Here is a 21,419-nt window from a genome sequence, read left to right as displayed (position 1 = left end):
GTACTAAGCTTTTGTATTCGCTTTGGTTTTAAAAGGACATTTTAGAAAATGTGATGCAAAGGAAGAAACACCGGCGATAACAATTGAGAACATAAAAGGTCACCTACATGCTTCACGTTGTCTGTTCAGGTTTTTTTACACAACTTTCCAATTACATTAAATACATTTGCTCCCTAGACCCTATTAAATGTATTCTGAACCCGGTACTATGGGAGCAGAGAGGCACTGCATATCCTGCGCACAGCCGCAGGGCGTCTGCCGCGCAGAGCCTCCACACAGGCGCATGCCATGCACAGCCCCCGCACACAGGCGCATGCCATGCACAGCCCCCGCACACAGGCGCAGGGCGTCTGCCGCGCACAGCCTCCACACTGGCGCATGCCATGCACAGCCCCCGCACACAGGCGCATGCCATGCACAGCCCCCGCACACAAGCGCAGGGCGTCTGCCGCGCACAGCCTCCACACTGGCGCATGCCATGCACAGCCCCCGCACACAGGCGCATGCCATGCACAGCCCCCGCACACAAGCGCAGGGCGTCTGCCGCGCACAGCCTCCACACTGGCGCATGCCATACACAGCCCCCGCACACAGGCGCATGCCATGCACAGCCCCCGCACACAAGCGCAGGGCGTCTGCCGCGCACAGCCTCCACACTGGCGCATGCCATGCACAGCCCCCGCACACAGGCGCATGCCATGCACAGCCCCCGCACACAGGCGCAGGGGTCAGAACCTGCTTTGCTTTCTTAATTGAGCGCAAGGCATTCATGTGCATAGTGAATGTTGCAATGCAGATCCTATATGAAGCATACACAGAAGCAGGAAACAGCTTGGACTTCAAATAAAACCCAAAGATTATCTTCAAAGGAAGCGGAAATAGTCCAACAGTAATGTTAATAATCCAATTTGTCATGGACGCAAATATAGCAAGTGATAAGTAGGTTAAATGTAATCACTGGTTACCCTCCCCCTACTGACAACCCCCCCCCCCCCCCCCCCCCCCACCTTGAGCATCCGCTCCCGTTCTTCACACGAAGTTCTGCACTCCAGTAACTGGGATTCGGCTTTCTGAGCCGCCTCCTCAAACTTCTGTCGTGTGGTGGCGATATTGGAAAGCTGGTCTTTGGCTGCTTGATGAGCCTCAACATCGGCTGCGTGTAGCATCAGCTCCCGCTGGTACTTATTCTGCGCTTCAGAGGCTACCCGCGCCTAAAATAAGCATAGTTGGTGATGAGGCCGACTTTGTGGGTATTTTAGCAATTCTGTTTTTAATTGCACAAAGGCAGCAAGAGAACTGCGAGTATATAATCCCAAACACACAGTCAAATGTACATGAAAATAGTCTCTTGGAACGTAAAGGGCAAGCGATGGGGGTGACGGACTGCTGGAGGTTACTAAATCCCATAGAGAGGGAGTACAGGCATACCCCGCATTAACGTACGCAATGGGACCGGAGCATATATGTAAAGCGAAAATGTACTTAAAGTGAATCACAACCTTTTCCCCACTTATCGATGCATGTACTGTACTGCAAACGTCATATACGTGCATAACTGATGTAAATAACGCATGTGTAACAGGCTCTATAGTCTCCCCGCTTGCACACAGCTTCGGTACAGTTAGGGAGCTGGTATCGCTTTTCAGGACGTGCTGACAGGCGCATGCGTGAACTGCCGTTTGCCTATTGAGCGAGATGTACTTACTCGCGTGTCCTTAAACCGGGGTATGCCTGTACTCCTTTTTCTCCCATCCTCATACCTTCTCAAGAAGAATCGATTATTTTTTAATAAGTGACTATCTAATCCCTAACCTGGGTATGGCTTCCATTGAAAACAACAAAAGACAGGGGTGCCCAATGCTACATCCAATTGACAAAACATATAAAGTAATAAGTATAACATTTAAATACTTCAATAATAATATTATTATGTAGCATTGGGCACCCCTGTCTTGTATACATTTGCCACATACAGTAGCACTCTTTTTGGCATAAATATATATTCATGATGTGGTGGGTGTGGGAGTTTGCGATAGCTGGGAACGTGTGTGTTATTCCATTGAAAACATCCTGATTTCTGACCATGCTCAGTACGGATTAGGCTAAACATTGGGCAGAAAGAGCACAACGATGGGATATGGAGGTTCCCTTCACACTTCTATCACAATGAGGAGTTTAAAGTTTTCCTACTAAACAAATGGTACCAATTCAAGGACAATAACAATGCACACCAAAAAAGGACAATTGTATTGGGAACCTGCAAGGTGGTGCTAAGGGAGATATAATGGCCTTTTCAAATAAAAAAGGAAGGAAATGGACACAGAATTCAGGAAAGCTGAGACGAGCTGAGGAAAGCATACAGGAGCTTTAAACTACAACCATCATAGGCCACAAAAGAGGAATATTTTCAAAATAGGACATGCGAGATATGGCTGCAGAGAAAGGAAGTAAAACAATGAAATAGAGACTTTAATCACTATAGACATGGGAATAAAGCTGGCAAACGAATGGGGAATTTAGTCAGGAACTACACATCTTTTAAACATAACGAAAATACAGAAAGCTAATGGGGAAATCTCAACTGAACCCAAAGAAATATCTTTAGCGTTTCAAGAATACTATCAAAAATTATATAGAAAGAGTGAGGAAAACGCAGATTTAATGGAGGATTTCATGGGAAAATTACAGTTGCCTAAATTAACCAGGGAAGATCAAGAAAGATTAAATGAGACAATTTCCGTAGAAGAAATATCAAATTCGATTTAAAAAAAACAAAACACCGTATATATGGCAAAGCACCAGGGTCCGATGGGTTTGGGGCCGAATTCTATAAAATCGTAAGTGCGGAAATAGGTCTACCACGTAAGGAAGCGTTCAAAGATATTAAAAACTGGATACGTAGAAATGGGCAAAATGGCTTTCATAAGGATTCTTCACAAGGAAGGGAAAACCCCACAAAGTCCAGAATCATATAGACCAATTTCATTGTTAAATCAAGATGTCAAGATCCTATATAATTTTTTTTTTTAACAGATAGATGCTAGCCTATCATACCAAAATTGATCCACCCAGATCTGGATTTGTAAAGGGGACACCCAGTAAGGAATATTAGCAAAGTTATAGCTGCCGTAAACTGGACTAAATCTAATATAGAAAATAACAAAAATAAAATTATAATATCAAGACGCCAAAAAGGCTTTTGATAATGTAAGCTGCAAGTATCTGTTCCAGGTACTGCAAAAAGTGGGGATTGAGGGACCTTTCCTTAGGATAATACAATCAATGTACGCAGGTCCAAAAGCTAAAATAATGGCAGCGGGGTTACGTTCTCCAGAGTTTAAATTATACAGAGGTACGAGACAGGGGTGCCCTCTGTCACCTTTGCTCTTTAATTTAGCTAGCTATTGAGCCTTTGGCCGAATATCTGAAAAAATATGGAACGTTTCAAGGGAATCAACATAGGGAAGTATGAGGTTAAATAAGAGAGAGGCACAGAAGGTGATGAGGGGGTGGGAAAATAATAAAATATCTAATGTCTGGTCTCCCTAGAGCACAGAAACAACAAAAGGAACTGTGGGAAAGGGGGGGAAAGGTACAGAGGGAAATGATGCAATGCAGGTAGAACTGACTCATCGATTTAAAATGTAATTTCATTTTTGTTTGTCATTGTCTAAAGTATATGTAATTGTAATATATTATTTACTGGTTTAGTGCACTGTTAAATGTAAAGGAATATTGTAATCATTGCAAACTGGTATTTTGTGGTCTTGTTGAAATGTAAAATGTTTTGTTATGGAAATCGCAATAAAAAATGTCAACGATTAAAATAAATAAATTCTAATAATAAATTTTTTTTGCCGGGAGGCCAGTGAGGACTTACTTGTTCCTGACAATCAAGTCTGGCTTTTTGCTCATTGCTTGCAGACGTCACGGCCCTCTGAAGGGCTTCTTTAACTTCAGCTTGCATACTAGAAAGATTTTGTCTGAGCTGCGTCAACTGGGAAGAGACCAGAAAACAGCATTCAACCTTCTGATGACCTCTGCATTCACAATACAGCTCTTGCCCTAGTCTTGCATAAAGGGGAAAGAGAGAATTAAAGAGGCAAGCTCAGGTAGTGGGTTCAAAACGTTGTAAAAAAATACTAAGGGTAACCAACTTCCACCACCGTTAACCCCTTCAGTGCACTAGAGACATACAGCTTGGCTCTTTTTCTAGTGTTTGCAATCCTTCTGTTCACGGACCCCAGTGTGAGTTTGGTTACTGGCTATGCTACGTGAAGCTGGAAGTGGTTACCACCAGCCTCAACTGTACAGTAAATAAAAATACTTCTTGGGAGCACTTCGCACGGATGAGACCCAGAAGGCCGAAACAGCTGTCTCCGAGTAGGTCCGCAGTTATAGTGTCGATGGCGACGGGTACAAAAGTTATATTCCGCTGTGCGGCGGCGTCGCGGGTTTCTTGGCATTTGATTGGTTATGGGGCTGTCACGAGGCGACAGCCCTTGAAAAATCAAATATTGCCAGCTACCAGTTTTCGCATTGCCGCTGTCGCGCTTACTATAAGCGCCCTCGGTGGCGGCAATGCATTTGTTTTCGGGTGACGTCGTCGCTATAAGCGCGGCCTAGGGTTACTGGCTCTGCACTTCTTTAACCCCGGCAGTGCTGAAAAACTGTAATACGGCAGGCATAAGCTTATAGGGCTTCCATGATAAGAATGGACAAGAAACAAAAGGTGACACTGTGCGCTCATTTGCATGTCATTACCCAGAATCCTGGGGGGGGGGGGGCGGGGGGAGAAGAACGGGGTGTCACTTTAACTCTCCATAATGTGTCTGTATTGAAACAATAAAATAGTAGAAGTAAAAAATAAATAAATTTAAAAAAAAGTCTAACATCTTCTAAACCGTTATACCCTGAAGCGAAACACTGAAACGCTGGCAGATTGTGGTATTGAGATAATACGGACCTGTTGCTCCATATTTGCCACAGCTTTATGCTTGTCGTCTCGGAGTTCCTGCTTCTCCATCTCAGACTCCATCATCTTCTTTTCTAGCTGTGCCTGGTACTCCGAAGCGTCTTTCATACGCGTTTCTATCGTTTTACGGGCTTCATCCGTGACCTTATAAATTACAAGTTGGGAGAGAGAAAAAGAATAAAGGCAATGTCATACGCCTTTTATCCTCACTGCAATAGGGAGCTGCTTGTGGTGAATTGTGAGGGGTTCTGGGAGACGAGCTACACGAGACCATATTTACCAAGCAGTCCTCTGCAGCAAGACATCTCCCAGTCTTGGAACACCTTCCAGCCAGTTGACTTGGATAGGATGGAGAGCACCTTATTGCCAAGTATTGCTTAGTAAATATGGCCCTTGATCAGCGAGTCAGAGAAACATCCGAATCTTCATGTCTTCTTAACTCAATACTGACACTAGGTAACCTCCAACTCGTGGAGAGATGTAGTCAAATAAGAAGTTTACATGCACAAATAGGCAACGCATGGAAATATAATTGTTGTATAAATAGCTCTCACAAGTAGTTTAACCGCTATAATGAGGGGGAAGTTAAAGTCTGTAAGACCACTCTTGCATTCATGCCCAAAGCAGCCACAGACATGCTAAGATTGTGGCACAGAGTTATGGGACTTATTCGGACACTCGACTTCGCTGTGAATGTGGCATTTCTTTGCAGACTAAACACTGACTATTTGAGCTGTGAATGTTCGAAGTGTTAAAAATTGGCGCATGCAAAGTACGTTCGCGTCAGCACCTCCTGTGAAAGGGCAAATGTCGGCATTGGGGGCCATCGAGTGGACGTTCACATCTGAATGTTATTATGGCATTTGCTAAAGGAGAGAGCAAAGCTAACGGGGCGGAGGAGAGAAGAGGGGGGGTACGTAAAGGTGCATTTGGCCAAATTTTACCATACCAAATTCGAGGTCAAATATTCGACCGCAAATTGAATTTTGTTGAGCCTCAAATAATTCAGATTGAATTGACACCTTCACCCATCTTGACTGTGCTCCATGCACAGTTGCAGTAAAGTTAAAGCCATTACTATGTAGCAGATTAATATTGCTGTCAATTCCCTTTACCTGTTTTTCCTTGTTCAGGGATTCCTCCAGGCTCAGCACGACCGCGCGGTATTGTTCCACGTTGCTAGTAGCAGTCTTCAGTCTCTCTTTCACATCATTCACTTGTTCTTCAGACTGTCTAAGTCGCGTCTTCAGTTCCTCAGTATCTTCCTTTGTACCTTCCCCAGCTACAAGCAGAAAAGTTACATTCAGCACAGCTGATTGAGGCACACACTGGGACTTGGGGACTTCCGATGCAAATCAAATAAGTAAAATTGGGAAGCACATTTAAACAGAAGGTCTCCATTCCCTGATATAGCCTCCCCCCTAATCTTACATGAACTGGTAGTACCCCAGAGCTCAACTCTGGTCCCCACCTGCCCTTAAAAAAAGGCTCCCCAGATATGTGTCAGGTTTTTTTCCATACCGCTTTTGACAAAAAATTACAAATTGCAACGGGGTCACCACAGAAAGCCACAACTTCATAGCTCTTCGGATGGCTGCAGGCCACAGCTGTGACCCTGCTGGCACATACTGCCGTTGCCGCTTCCTCGTTACCTGAGCTAGAGGCTTGCTGCGATACACGAGATGCGAGCTGCGCTTCCTCCTTGTTACCTGAGCTAGAGGCTTGCTGCGATACACGAGGCGAGCTGCGCTTCCTCCTCGTTACCTGAGCTAGAGGCTTGCTGCGATACATGCGAGCTGCGCATCCTCCTCGTTACCTGAGCTAGAGGCTTGCTGCGATACGCGAGCTGCGCTTCCTCCTTGTTACCTGAGCTAGAGGCTTGCTGCGATACGCGAGCTGCGCTTCCTTCTTACCTGAGCTAGAGGCTTGCTGCGATACGCGAGCTGCGAGCTGCGCTTCCTCCTCGTTACCTGAGCTAGAAGCTTGCTGCGATACGCGAGCTGCGCTTCCTCCTTGTTACCTGAGCTAGAAGCTTGCTGCGATACGCGAGCTGCGCTTCCTCCTTGTTACCTGAGCTAGAGGCTTGCTGCGATACGCGAGCTGCGCTTCCTCCTTGTTACCTGAGCTAGAGGCTTGCTGCGATACACGAGGCGAGCTGCGTTTCCTCCTCGTTACCTGAGCTAGAGGCTTGCTGCGATACGCGAGACGTGAGCTGCGCTTCCTCGTTACCTGAGCTAGAGGCTTGCTGCGATACGCGAGCTGCGCTTCCTCCTTGTTACCTGAGCTAGAGGCTTGCTGCGATACATGAGATGCGAGCTGCGCCTCAGCGTTGCTCAGTTGCTGCTTTAACACAGAAATGTCCTTTTGCGCGTTCTTCAGCAGCTCCTTGGTATTACTGTGAAGGTTTAACGCCGACTCCGCCTGTTTCTTGAGATCCAAAAGCTGGACCTGAAAGAGAACCGATGTGGACCGTGTGAAGTGGAAAGGACTACTTCCTTACAAATGCTAGAATGACATATTTCTAGAACAGGGCATGCCCTGGCCATTAAAGCCGCAGCTTAAGTTAAAGGGCGCTCTTTTACAAAAAAAAACATAAATCATCATGGCTTATATTGTTAGAAAGGTCTACTGCTGGTACTGGCCAGATTGGTAGAAATGTATTTTTACCATGCAAATAAGACACTTATTTTAATGTGGCCAGCCATGTATACAATCTTTAGGTGTTCCCGAGTCATTAACGCCCCAAACTGAGCAATGGGAACGCTTTGTTTCTTAATGTTCTAAGTCTTTGGGTCCCTTCCCCCCCCCCCCACCCACACTTACAGATTATTAAAACCTGCAATGCTGGTTAAATGGGACAAAGAGTTCAAACATCAAGAACAAAAACAAGAACAAAAAAAAACAAAATCAATCTGGTTTGTTAATCTGCCCTTTACCCAGGCTTCCTGTCCGGGGGGGGGGGGTATTTGGATGAAGATGACCCACATAAGGACCATAGAGCTCCCAGTTGTACTCACATCTTGGTTTTTGCCGAGCTTGTTTTTCTGCTCCACTTCATACTCCAATCTCTTCTTGGTCTGGGCCAACTCGCGCTCCAACCTTTCAATCCGGTTGTTGTATCTTTGCTTTATCTCCGTGTCAGATCTTTCCAGGGTGACCTACAACCAAGAGGTAACGTAACTCACGTTTTCAGGACTAGGTGAACCCTTCAACAACCCAATAATCCCATCCTACTTGCAGGCCTCCCTTCATATAACTCATCTCTTACCATCTCATTGGCAAGTCGCCATACTATAACAAATTGGATTAGGACCAGGACAATTTATACTTTAGATCTTTATTTATATAGCAAAGGCAGGGTTTTAAAAAGAAATAGTAAGTTAACCGTCACTCAGGCTATATACACATCTCTAACCCAATTACAATTTAACGAAAAGGTTGACCTTCATGGACACGGATGAGGTAGGAGAGACTAACCACGTGTGGCTAGGAACAAGGAACCAAGCATATTGTAGCACCTTACTTGTATACCTATTGTTGCTACTGCTTTAGATTAGTATTCGTTATTTTTAGTTGCAGAAGAGGTTACACTCTGGTATTCTACCATTTTCAGAGGGCTCCTCACCGAGTCTTCCACAATATTTCAGCAGGACATTAGAATGCAAGACAAAGGAGGTCGGGGACGGATCAGAGCTGGAAATCTGGTTAAGATGGGTAATCTATTTTGGTTGGACCAGACCATGAGAAAATAATCGGGCCTACTTTTGTTTCATAACACGAGACGGAGAAAGAAACAAAACCTGTTGGAACCATGATAATTGTGCATCCCTGTGTAACTTAATCTACGTAGTAGAATGTAAAACTAACTTTTAAAGTGTCAACTATGCCATGCAAACCCATGACTCAAATAAAACTTTGTTAGCAACTTCAGTTGGAGTGACAGTTAAACTACATTAAGGCGATGGCAGCAACAATATTGTAAAATATTCAACTGATAGGCACACAGCCTGCTCTGCATGATTACATCGATCTAGTTGTACTGGTGCCATGCAGTATGGCTGTAAAACACGAGAATAACCAACATCTAGAAAATACACATAATAGGAATACCAATGTTAATCAACTGAAAATACAGCAGTGACACCTATTTCGGAACAACATTTTTGTCCTGGCATCAGTGTAGTCCAGCCCCTGTATCAACAAGTGTGTTAATTCTTTCCTCATCTAAACTTATGACATGTCGGTCGCCCCCAACGATCTACATTAAGGGGTACATTTAAACCATGATGTGCAGAAGAGAAATCCCTAATCAGCACCGTCCGCACCTTCTTCTCTGGTACCTTAGGCAATTCAGCACACAATGTCTTATGTGTCACACACACGAAAAATACTCTACTCAACTACTAAACTTATAATATTGATTAGGGAGAGTAGTCTAAATACATGACTAGTGATGCAGCGCATGTAACCAAGTGTATCATTTTGATTGCTTTCCATACATGGTCTTTGCAACAGTTTCTTATCGCGCTTGTAGTGCAGTAAGTTCTAACTTTAGAAAAACCCTACTTGTAATTATCTCTGACACCATGTAACTACAGACTATTGTTTCTTACTTACATCACAGAAAGTTACACTGAATAACCCAAGCATGTATAAAAGTTAAGACACTGCCGGATGAAGTGCAATCATTTACAAACACAAACGTTTCAGTAAGAAGTTACCATGCTTTGGGTCTCTGTGCTCACCTGGATAGTCTGCAGATTAGTTAGCAGCAGATTTTGCCCCCTCTGCTCAGCAACCAAAGACTCTCGTTCCTGGCTGAGTCGGGCTTCAGACATTTTCATGATTTCCTTTTCTTTCTTTAAGTTTTCTGCTCTTACCTTAGAGTGAGAAGGTGAATGGAGTCAAGCCAATATTTCATTAAAAAGTGTGTTACACTGCAGCACCAATACGGAATTATAGAAAGCAGTTTAGTTACTGTAGTAGGCCTTTTTAATGCAAATAGGATATGGTAGTTCGTTATAGTCAGACTTTTCACAATACTTTAATTGGCCAATTTAGAGACTTTAATGTGAGAAGCCATGAGGACCGGATATCGTGTTCTATTGTGGCTCCCTAACAGGGCACATTGGCCCATATCTGCTGGGATTTTGGCTAGAAGACACATCCCATCTCTGGACGACCACTTAAGGCTCACTGCAGTAAGGGGTCTGCCATCGCCGGAAGCCACCTGGTGGTCGAACACTACTATTATGTACTGTAATTAGAGTGCTTCCTGAAGCCATAATGTGTGTACATAATAGGCAAGCGTTCTGCACAATAAATCTAAGGTTTCAGGGGAGTCACAACCCCTTTCCAACAGGTTTACAGTTCTTATGGTTGAAAGCGGACGTAGACCATACAAGAGCTTGGATTTCTGTACCATGTGCATAGTTTGGATTGTGTAATTTTATTACTGCATTCAACCAATGCAAGTCATGTCCCTGTTATTGATTAGTGCTGGAGATGGACAGGAATTTAAATCTGACTAGTGACTCAGTCTAGTAATTTAAAGGTGCAGTCCCACAATTCCAGTCACATTTTATTACATTTTGTACAAATTTAACATGTCTAAATATTGTAAGGTTATGGTAGGATTCAATCCCATTATTTCCACCCTATACCATCACATACCCAACTGGTGCTATTAAAGGTCACGTTGTAAAGGGAATTTAATGACCGACCAGTAGGAAGCTTTGGTGGCCAATCTGATTCCCCTGGAGGGAGCAGAGACACTGGCAACTCCACAGGCAAGTATCTCGGGGAACAGGGGGTCTCTCGGAGCTGAAAATAAAGCCGCTCAGCCTCAGAGGACCCCTGGCTCCCATGCTGGGGTTAGTTAGGTTGGACTGCCACTTTAGAGGTCAAAAGTGAAGTCTAACACGTAATCAGATGCAGGCCAATGAGGGACCCAAGTCCACTATTAAATCAATTGAAAGGTAACACCGCAGCTTTAACGGCTAGTAAGGGGTTTAAAGAACGCAGACTAAACAAGCATATTTAACACTTATGATTCTATGCCAAGAAAGTGGAAAAGAACATTACAGATACTCACTTCTGCTATAACAAGTTTCTCACTAGCTGCCCGCAAATCCTGGGTCAGTGTGTTAATGGCCTGCTCCTGCTTCTGAGTTGTGGCTGAAAACTTTTGGGTTTTCTCCTGTAACGATGTGATCTCCCGGCGGTAACCTTCCACATTGTCTTGCAGCATTTCATAGCTGTGCAAATACATTTGAGGCTTTAGCTTTTCAGGTCAGTTACTTGAATTAAAAAAAAATGGTTATTTACAGTGCAGAAGTTTCCGGATAGTAAAACCACGACATTCAGACACTTGCAGAGGAGAACCAATTGGTTATATAATTACATAGGCGGTTGAAAAAGACATATGTCCATCAAGTTCGACGTATGCTAAATTTAGACCACAGATACTCATCCTATATTTGTACTTGCAGTATATTGATCATTGATCCAGAGGAAGGCAAACAAAAAACACCCCACTGACATAATCCAATGCGGTCTCGTAAAGGGAAAAATAAATTCCTTCCCGAATTTAAATATTGGCAGATTACTCCCTGGATCACACCCTCCCATGTGACTTATCTGGCATAGCCCTGTATTTCGGATTTACGAGGAAAGGACCATCTACATTCAGATTGTTTACATTGAAAAAGAGGCAGCTGCATCTAAATGGGGATATTCCGGTTACAGAAATGCAAGGTCCGTACAAGGAATTTAAGGGATTTTTTTTTAATCCCAAGGACCGTACCACGTATATGCGGTTATGCTTTAAAATGAGGCCATTTCCCCAACAGTAAAGGAGAGAATATTTTTACAGTAGGACCTGAGACCATGTGAAATTTGGTACCCATGGAGAATGATGGCAGGTACAGTAGATCTGCTTAAGGAAAGCCTGGCCACATGTTTTTTTTTTTTAAGAATGGAAGTTAAAACTTCCCAGTGGAGCATTAACCACGGGAGTGATCCGATTGCCATTTACTGGAGTCAGGAAGGACTTCTTTACTATTTTGAGACGGAGCGGCTCAGTAAGTAAAGACATTGACTGTAAAGAATGCGTTTAAAGCAGGGGGATTAGGTTCAAATCCCGGGGTCGGCTCCTTGTGACCTTGGGCAAGTCACTATCTCTGTGCCTCGGGCACAAAAACAGATTGTAAGCTCTACGGGCCACGAAGTGCGCCTATAAAATGAATATGTGCTGTGTACCGCGCACTATACTGTAACTGTGAAGGCCGAGTCCCATTGGGAGAAAGGCGCTATAGGAAATAGTTATTATATTTGTTAAACGTTGCAGTGGGGTTTATTTGCCTTCTTCTGAACTTAAATACTTGAGCCGTATTTGCACTTGTGGTTGTATGGATTCAGATTTAGTAACGGTTATGCTATATGGACACATTTTCAACCTAAATCTACTACGGTATTTAGTAGGGATTCTTATTCCACGCTCTAAATACAATAATTGCATTTAAAACAAGAACTACTTTAACTATAAAGTACAATTGAGTAAAGCAATGTCTACCTAAATATTCTTTGTAAGAGATATTGTTTCAAATTACAGACAAGATCTTTACAAACGCTCAGATTCAATGCCTGATGCACTTACCCTTGAATTGACCTTGTAAAGTGGCGTTTAATAAATATGCATGTCATCGTGTAAAGCGCAGGGTACATGTTCATCGATGCCTTTCCTATAGCGCTGCCAACAGAGTATGCACCGAGATTGTAAAACCAGGATTAATTGTGCCGGCAAATCTAACTGATGCCTGAGGCAGGGAGACCGTGACGTGACCAAGGTCACAGGGAGAGCCAACGTGCATCATTCAGACACCCACGCCAAGTGCCGTGCTCGGGAGGTATAATAATGCAATTATAACCATGGGCCTTTAGTGCCAAATCATCTATAGATGCAAGTTATGCCACACACGGCAGTGTTTTCCAATATACATTACCGTTTAGAAGCAAACTCCAGCTGTGTGGAGATTTTGGTGCTTTGGGAGCGCAGCTCGGCGACTTGTTCTTGCAGTTTGTCGTTCTGCTCATTTGACATTCTGTCATTCTCAGCTTTTTCTTTTCTGTAATTTTCAAAGACTTCCTGAAGCTATTGAACAAAGAAAAAGGGTGAAATGTAATCAGAAAAAAAAAAAAAGTGTGTTTTATTTTACACTATTCGACCACCGCGTCCCCACCCTCAAACATGGGGGTTTACCAGGGATCTTTACACATTTCTCAGTCTCTTTCACGTGTAAAGGTGCAGTCCCTCCTAGAACCAAAATGAACCGGGCAGTGATGTGTTGAAGGGGTTAAATCTTGTGACATAGCACCCACGTGATCTTGATTTGTCAAAGGGGCAGTGCCTCCAGCAACCACAGGGTTAAAACATCATGCCAGCTAACGGAAGACTAAGGCCAGGGCCATGGTCAAAAAGACAGTGCTGAGGCGCGCTGAGCCATGCTGAGGGGAAACATTATCCCTATCAGCGAGGCTTTAGTCGGCGCTTCCGCAGGCGTGCGGAATTGCAGCCGACAGGGAAATGTAAGTTTTCCCGCTGACGGAAACGGAGGGCCGGTCACGTGACTGCCAAAAGCCAATGGCAGTCCGTGACGTCGGCGTCGTGACGTGGCACGCTAGCCCCGCCTCCGCCCGGCTCCCACCCGGCACAAAAGCGCGCACGCTGACGCTCATGCAGGGACAGAAAAAAAACTCCTGCTTGAGCAGGAGAGCAGGAGCGTCAGCGCTGCTGAGCGCTGTCAATGCTACCATGTCCGAGGCCTAATATTCCCAATTCCTCACACAATGGGTTTCTCAAACATTCTTATTCCTTTACTTTTTGCTTGTAGGGGGGTCAGGGTTTTAACTAGAGCACACCCCCCCCCCCCCCAACAACCATAATAAAGTAGGAAGATAAGCAGTTAATAATAGAGTAACCCATTAAAAAAGGTGCAGATTCCCAGAAGGGAAATCAATGCGACGACCCTCAAGGAAGATACACTGCAGGCTTTGTGTTATCCTCGCACCACCCCACCAGGCCGCACAGAGCGGGTTTCCATGCAGACTTCAGAAGAGCCACGTCAGAGGCGCTCCGGATAAGCCGCCTGGTGAGGCTCCGACAATTAATGTCAGAGGGTCCCCACAGCTGAGCCACTCATTTCAGCTCTAAGGACCCTCAGTTCTCAAGAAACTTATCGGGAAATGTTGAGTCTACTGCCTGATATTTAGGCCGATAGGAAGCAATGATGGATGTCACCGCAGCTTCCTATTGGCCTAGGTAACAGGAAAAACATACCACCATTTTATTCCCCCAGGAGGGGACGTTACTGTACCTTCCTCGACAAGTATATCTGTAACTATGAGGCCCCACCAAAGTGAAAATAGTGGTGAAAACAGACACCTTATTGCACAAAATCAAAATGCATGTAGAGGACAATACATGCATGCAACCAAAAAGGTATTTCTCCATTAAAATGGGGCCTTCCGCACAGGTAAAGGATGTGCTACTAGCACACCTCTTGTGGTTTGAGGAGTGAAAGGGACTTGTTGTGATGTACCTGTTTCAGTGCAGCTTTGGCTTCCACCGCCTCTGTGGATTCGGAGGGCATTGTAACAGGTGCTGGCGTTGAAACCATCGGAGATGCTCCAGGTGACTTTCTTGGGGTTGACGTTATGGATGCCTCATCTGGGAACAGGTCAGGAACAGAAGGAAAGGTTACGAGAACTTTAGCAAAATACAGACAATCAAGCAATCAGTAAAAGGACGCAATTTATGCCTAGATTCGTTTGCCAGGTTCGATCCTTCAATATTACGTGGCAAGATCAGATTTAGTAAAAAGTTCCAGGAAACCTGGGGTGGGATATATTCCATGTAATGTTAACTGGTCATTCTATTGCTAATGTATAAAGGGACACGGTTTAGAAGTACATCAGCTTGCTTAGCATGATTTAATTACCTTTAAACTACACATCTTTCTATGTTGAAAAAAAAAAAATTATGATTATGTATCACGGTCAGCAACACTAGATTCAAGCAAATCAACTACTTCTGTTTGTTGAACTAATGATTGCACCATCATTATGAAAATAGAAAGAAAAGCCAAACAGTACAAGTACTGGTAAGCAGTTATGACAGATTAGATTAAATGCACCAAAGGCTTGGTTTACAACAGAAAGGTTAAATAAACAAAATAAAAACCACAAGTTGGATGTGTGAATTAGCTCCATTAAAACATGCCACTGTCCCTGGCTCGCAGGCAGGACTGTCACTTTATATGCTGGATTCAATTATTCATTTGTAAGAAATATCACCGAGTAATGAGAGTATATTAGGGACAGAAGTGTGCTTGTTTTCAGAGGAAAGTGTATTCGCATCTGCTTTGTAAGATGAACCAAGTTCTAATCGTTGGGTTACCTTGGGAAGGTAGCGAGACACCCGTTGCCTGAGATAGAAGTATACGGTACATGTCTCGTTGACGTACGATAGACTCTACCAGATGCATTTGATGGCTGCGAGCTTCACGTAACTGCAGCAGCTCAGAGAGGGAATTCTCAAGCTCCTTCTCCAACTCAGAAATTCTAGTTTAAAGATGGAAGAAAACAAAAAACACAACGATTAACACTTCAAATCATCATTCAAACCTTCCAACGCTAGTCAGTCCTACACTACAGTTTGTGTGGAGAGGGAAAAACAAGAAAGGAACAGGAAGAGACTAGCATACAGAATCCGTGATTATTGGTTAGCCAACCTCAACCCTCAGCACCAATTACTAGAAATCTGCCACGGTATGGTTCTGAGACGTTAATTAAATCGCCATATTTTGGTCACGCCGCCTGCCTCATTCTAAACAAGAAGAGCGCTGACGCCAGCAACACTGCCCACTACCACCACCGATTCTGCCACTTTTAGTGCGGCCATGCCCCTGGATGCTGTGGCCACCATGCCCACTTGGTACCCCCCCTCACCCCCCCAGCACAATAATGTAGAGCAGCGCGGCAAATCTGCATTTGGCGAATTGGTTAACGGCTAGTGTGTGCTACGTTGACAAAAGAGCAAACACGAGCACAGACTGGATGGAAGACTGGCTGGAAGACCACCGTCCCCCTACATCTCCACCTCGGCCCTCCTTGTTTGCCCATTCTCCTACGTCAGACCCCATTATATCCTCTGCTTTCTATCATATTTAGGATCCCCTTGTATCCATCCCAAGCAGCTGTGAATTTCATGATGTTATTAGCCTCCCCACTTCTGCTGGGAGGCTATTCCTTGTATTCACAACCTGTGTACTTCCTTACATTCTTCGTCCCAGAAAACAAACCAGATACATGGGCTATTGTATCTTAAGAAATAAATACCAGAGCTCTATGTAAGATTTGTAGCTATGGAAAAAAAAAAAGGTATATCAGCTAGTTCCAAATAAATTCCCAACAAGTAGGGAAAGGATGAGGTGAGGAATCTGTGGAGGAAGCCAGCATGCTTCCACCATCATTAACCCACCATTAGAAAATATTCTATTTACCCAAACATTTTCTACTTCTCTCTACTAAAGGGACAATTCATTTTAGGACAAAATTGAGCCAATGCCAACGATATGGTGCAGGGGTTAATGTGGGCAATTTACTTTAACCATAACACGATTAGTTTTAAATCTCTCTTTACACTTAGTTTGTAAACATATTGAGCTGGGACTTGGGGACGATTTCTGCTGGCTGCTCCCTTTTGTGTGCGATCCTTCTATGGTAAATAGGAGTTGGCACAGGCAAAGCCCCCCTCTTTCTACACTCCCATAATGAAATGTTTTGCAATGTCGGTGTGAGGGGAAAAAACCCCACAAAAAAACCCTCTATAAACACTTTAGAGGCCCCAAGGGAAAGGCAATTGTGGTAACATTTCTAAGACAACAAGAAACAGAATCTTTGCATTAAGTATGGTTATATTTGTTTGAAGGTGCAATGCTGCATAAGGAGACACAAAAACTAAATAACTTGGAAATAATTATTGGTTTCCTTCAATAAATCTAACACTAAAAGTATAGATTTGGTTGCTTTATTTTCTTTGGAAACAAAAATGACAAAGTTAATTTCTTTTGGGCGAGTGTTGGTCCCCCCACCCCATCGAACCCCTCACCATGGTGTTACCAACAAACGCCAACTTCAGATTCAGAAGCAGAGATTTGTTAAAGGACAACGTCGCAGAAAAGGTTCGACGTCTCAGATCCTGACATTTCCTCTGACGGATCGATGTTTTGTGTCCTTTACTGCTACGTTGTCCTCAAAAGGTCTGTTCAGATCCGGTGAATTGCGAGCTAAACCGTGGTTGGGTTCACCAGCCCCTAGGTATTCCTCCTTTAAACCAGACTGGCCTCTTACTTTGATGAAGTGGTTTCTTGTTCATCCTTTTCCTTCGCTTCTCCAAGTTCCCGCAATGCCACCAGGAGCCGCTGATTCTGCTGCTGCAATTCTTCAATGTTTCTGTACGTTACTAGATGCTGCGATATCACTTCGGAAGAACTGCTTATGTCGGCCACACTAACTTCTTCTCTGAACACGTTGTTTCCTCGGGCTTCCTCCAGCTCCATTAAGAGAACCCGGAGCTAAAGTTTAACATGGAAAAAAACAAAATGGTTACAAAATGTGTTACACTTAGACTGGCAGCAGAGCGAGGAAAAAGTTTTGTATTATAAAAACTAGGACCCCCAACCCCTTGGGCGCTTCTGGCCCAAAAATGACTTTTTTTCTTCCACCAGGCAAGCATACAAAAATATCCGCCAGGGCCAGCCCCGCAGTGGTTACCAAGTCCAGCGCTCAGGACCCCAACCGGCAAGGTTGTAAGTATATCACTGCTTCAGCACAGATGGCTCAATCATTTTGATGTAACCTGTGCTGAAGTAGGGATATCCCTGACAGGAGTTGGGAACCAATGTACCAAGGGAGTGCGGCTTTAAAACATAGGCAAATTGATCCAAGGAGCAATCTGATTGCCATTTAATAAAGTCAAGACGGGCACGATGGTGTGGAAACTCCGTAGGTTCAATAGTAGTTTGCAGGCGATCGTGACCTAATCGGTACTTTACAGCAGGGGCGCGCAAACTGGGGGGCGTGAGATTTTCTGGGGGGGTGGGGTGGTGGGTACAGAGGTTTCGAGCTCTTCTCCAAGGCCTCAGTAACTCACTTACCTTGGCTTCCAGCAACACGGAGTCAAATGCCGCCATGGAGTCACGTTATCATGGCAACGTGAAGTCACGACCCCACAGCATCATTTGACACCTGAGCCAAGGGGGGCGAGTTTGTGCACCGCTGCTCTACAGCATATTGAATATTGAATAAGGATCTATGTGGGTTATTCATTAAAGTGTCTTCTCCATGTCAGGGAAGTTTCCGAGTTACTTTCTTCTCAGTGGGGCTCATAGATAGAGCAGCAGCTTTAGAGCCCAGCAAATAAGGGCCATAATTGGCAAATGTTTCACTGGGTTTATGGTTTGTGGTGTTCTGGATCAGTATAAATATAGAATATTAGCCCCGGCTAGAGTTTAGCATGGGTTAATCTCTGTAGACATGTCTCAAACCTAAAATATTATGTAAATAAACACCGCATTGTAAATATGGTATTTACAAAACTTAGCAAGCCTATTAATTTAATAAGGTCATCTAAAATACACAAGCCCTGAAGCTACTCAGACTGCACATTTAGTGGTTAACTTTGTTGCATACGGCGGTCCAACCCAAGATCGTTAATGGTATTCCTTAATTCGCAATTAACGCCCGAGATTTTAATAAATGCTACAACACCAAGTCAGTTTATCAACCCCGAACCCGTTATTTTCTACTGGAGACTGCATGATTATAATAATTAGGAGTGCAAGAGACACAGAGGATAAGACTAATAAAGTGCGTGTGTCCGACCTGCCGAGAAAGATCTTTCACTTGTAACTCCATCCTTTGGTTCTCTCTTTCAAGCAACGACGAACGTTTATTGGCTTTATCCGTATCATCCTGCAGTCGTCGGATTTCCTTGTAAAGGGACAGTTTAAAAAAGGATGTTACACACCTTTCCAAGCACACACAAAAAACAGAACCATTTTAAAACGGTGGTATAAAGTACCTTCATTGCCTGTTCCAGTTTGGAGCACAGACTTGCCATAGATTTCTGCATACGCTCGTACTCCTCGCGCTGACGTTTCAGAATCGGGGCCTTGGCCTCCACCTCTTTCACAATTTCGTCCAAGTACTTGTTGATCCTTTTGTTTTCTAGTTTCTCCATTAGCATCTGATCCTGGGTTTCCACGTACGCGTTGTAGAGCTGCAAGAACATGGTGTAAATAGACAAGTGGCAGAGCCAAATGGCACAAAGCAAAGGGCACATCAACAGTCAATGGTTCCATATACAGGACCATCACATAGACCAGCTCTTCTCAAACCTCAGGCACCACCAGCTGCCCAGAGAAGCAGAGGGCTCCCTGAAGCCTTTCCAGATGGATTTCAGACTGTAGGAGATGGCTGTGTGACCTTATTCTCTTGACTACGAGGCTAGTTTTCATACATGGGTATTCGTATTCATCCATGGGTATTTGTATTTATACATGGGTATTTGTATTTATACATGGGTATTTGTATTTATACATGGGTATTTGTATTTATACATGGGTATTTGTATTTATACATGGGTATTTGTATTTATACATGGGTATTGTTATCCCCTCATATCTCAGAATGTACGCAGCGCTGTACATAGAATTTTGCAGACACAGTCCATGCTTAAGAGCTTTCAATCTAATGCGACCCGAAGAGATGAAGTGACTTGCCCACGGTCATAGGGAGAGCAGATACTGGGACGGCAACTTTCTGCCTTTCTAAAGGCGGTGACATTACAACAGCTACTCCGGACACATTATGGGGATGTGTGATCATTTTCCTAACATTGAAGCTGCCAGCGTTGGGGTGATTCCAATCCAGTCTTACCGAGAAATAGACTTGGGATGCTTGTAAAGTGGAAGCAATATAAGAAGGTTTTTACCTCTGTGAATTTCATTCCAGGTTTCACAACTTTGGCCACAGCGGCTGCAGTTGGAGACAGGGCTGTTAGTTCCTCCTCGGAAAGCAGCGGGCCTGGGAACAACACGAGACTTACTTGCAGAAGGTAAATCAAGGCATAGAAAACACAAGCTCCCTTCAGCACAGCAGCGATTTCAGGAAGCAGCAAACCCATTCCAATGACCAGGGACATGTCTATCAAAACTTTCATTTCCCTTTATGGTCAACAATAGGTTAACCCTTATGGTGCCTTTATGACATTCCCAGCATGCCAGAGGGCCTTACGATGAGTACTTTGGGCTAGTAATGCGCTCGCTTTCTAGGGGGGGTGGGGGGTGAGGGAAATTACATTCACAGCTCTGATCTGTGAAACCGGGCAGACTGGAAGAGGAACTCCCTCCGCTCACCAGTGCCAGACGCAATCAAGCGAGCGCCACCCCAAGCGATCATGTGGGTGCAAACCTGGAAGACTTCCCATGTTGCACTGGGTTGGAGGGACAGTTGAACTTTGCGGGTCAAAAATAAAAAACATATTTAAACAACCCCATCAATTTAATTCGCTTAATTAGAAAGTCAATCGCCCTTACAGTTACGTTCTCGTTTGTATCTGGTGAGAAATAAATATGCATCGCTCCTTGCCTAAGCGCTGGATATCAGCTTGTTATTTTAATCTGTGCCACTAATAATGGCATCATCATTATCCTCACTCTTCTTTGGAAACAGGGGAACAAAGGTAACAATTTTGATGACCAACTAATGTGTATTTTTCTATACAAAGCGCCCATAGCTGTACTCCGTGCTTTACGAGACCAATATAATAGGTGCAACAAACAAGATCAGACAATAGAAAAGGAAATCCCTTCCCCAGAGAGCTCCACAATCAAAGTGGAATGATGGGAGAGTTAGGCCTCGGACATGGTCAGCGCATAATGCTGAGGCGCGCTTACGCTCGGTACTGAGCCCCTGCAGCCGCAATGAGAGCGGCTTTAGCAGGGGATCACTTACGCAAGCGTGCGGAAGCGTAAGTCTTAGCAAAATTTTACATTTTCGCGCTTGCCGGAGCGCAGGGCTGGTCACGTGAGCGGATCGCCCAATGAGGGCGAACCAGCTCTGTGATGTCACTGGCCCGCCCCCCGACACGCCCCCGAATGGCGCGCGGTCTAAGGCCAGGAAAAGCACCGCTTTCCCTCAGCCTCCGCGCGCCTCAGCACACTATCAGGAACCATGGACGCAGCATTAGAGACAGCAGGTGAGGACATAAGCGCTGTAGATGGCAGTGCTTGTCCTTGGTGGCAGGTACGTGTAGTAGATGGCAGATTGGCTACAATGGTTGTTAGGAATGATTGTGGGACAGTAGCCATGAGTCCAGGCT

The 21,419-nt window shown here is 44.4% G+C and overlaps 1 protein-coding gene across 1 annotated transcript in view; it reads right to left on the bottom strand.

Moving 5' to 3' along the window:
- TPR (translocated promoter region, nuclear basket protein) overlaps positions 1-21,419 on the bottom strand; it is a 60,272-nt gene that overhangs the window by 25,868 nt on the left and 12,985 nt on the right. The window contains exons 11-25 of the mRNA XM_075616884.1: positions 20,031-20,122; positions 19,119-19,316; positions 18,920-19,027; positions 17,387-17,610; positions 15,432-15,595; positions 14,575-14,702; positions 12,979-13,127; positions 11,070-11,232; positions 9,721-9,855; positions 7,993-8,133; positions 7,255-7,423; positions 6,091-6,257; positions 4,967-5,119; positions 3,881-3,997; positions 1,008-1,211 (exon numbers count right to left, since the gene is read on the bottom strand). Coding sequence (XP_075472999.1) covers positions 1,008-1,211; positions 3,881-3,997; positions 4,967-5,119; positions 6,091-6,257; positions 7,255-7,423; positions 7,993-8,133; positions 9,721-9,855; positions 11,070-11,232; positions 12,979-13,127; positions 14,575-14,702; positions 15,432-15,595; positions 17,387-17,610; positions 18,920-19,027; positions 19,119-19,316; positions 20,031-20,122 — 2,312 coding nt within the window. The remainder of the gene's footprint in view (positions 1-1,007; positions 1,212-3,880; positions 3,998-4,966; positions 5,120-6,090; positions 6,258-7,254; positions 7,424-7,992; positions 8,134-9,720; positions 9,856-11,069; positions 11,233-12,978; positions 13,128-14,574; positions 14,703-15,431; positions 15,596-17,386; positions 17,611-18,919; positions 19,028-19,118; positions 19,317-20,030; positions 20,123-21,419) is intronic.

This window comes from Ascaphus truei, chromosome 10 (assembly GCF_040206685.1).
Source record: "Ascaphus truei isolate aAscTru1 chromosome 10, aAscTru1.hap1, whole genome shotgun sequence".
NCBI classification, from domain to species: domain Eukaryota; kingdom Metazoa; phylum Chordata; class Amphibia; order Anura; family Ascaphidae; genus Ascaphus; species Ascaphus truei.
Note: the sequence above shows the minus strand (reverse complement) of the source record. Positions and strands in the feature narration are given on the sequence as shown.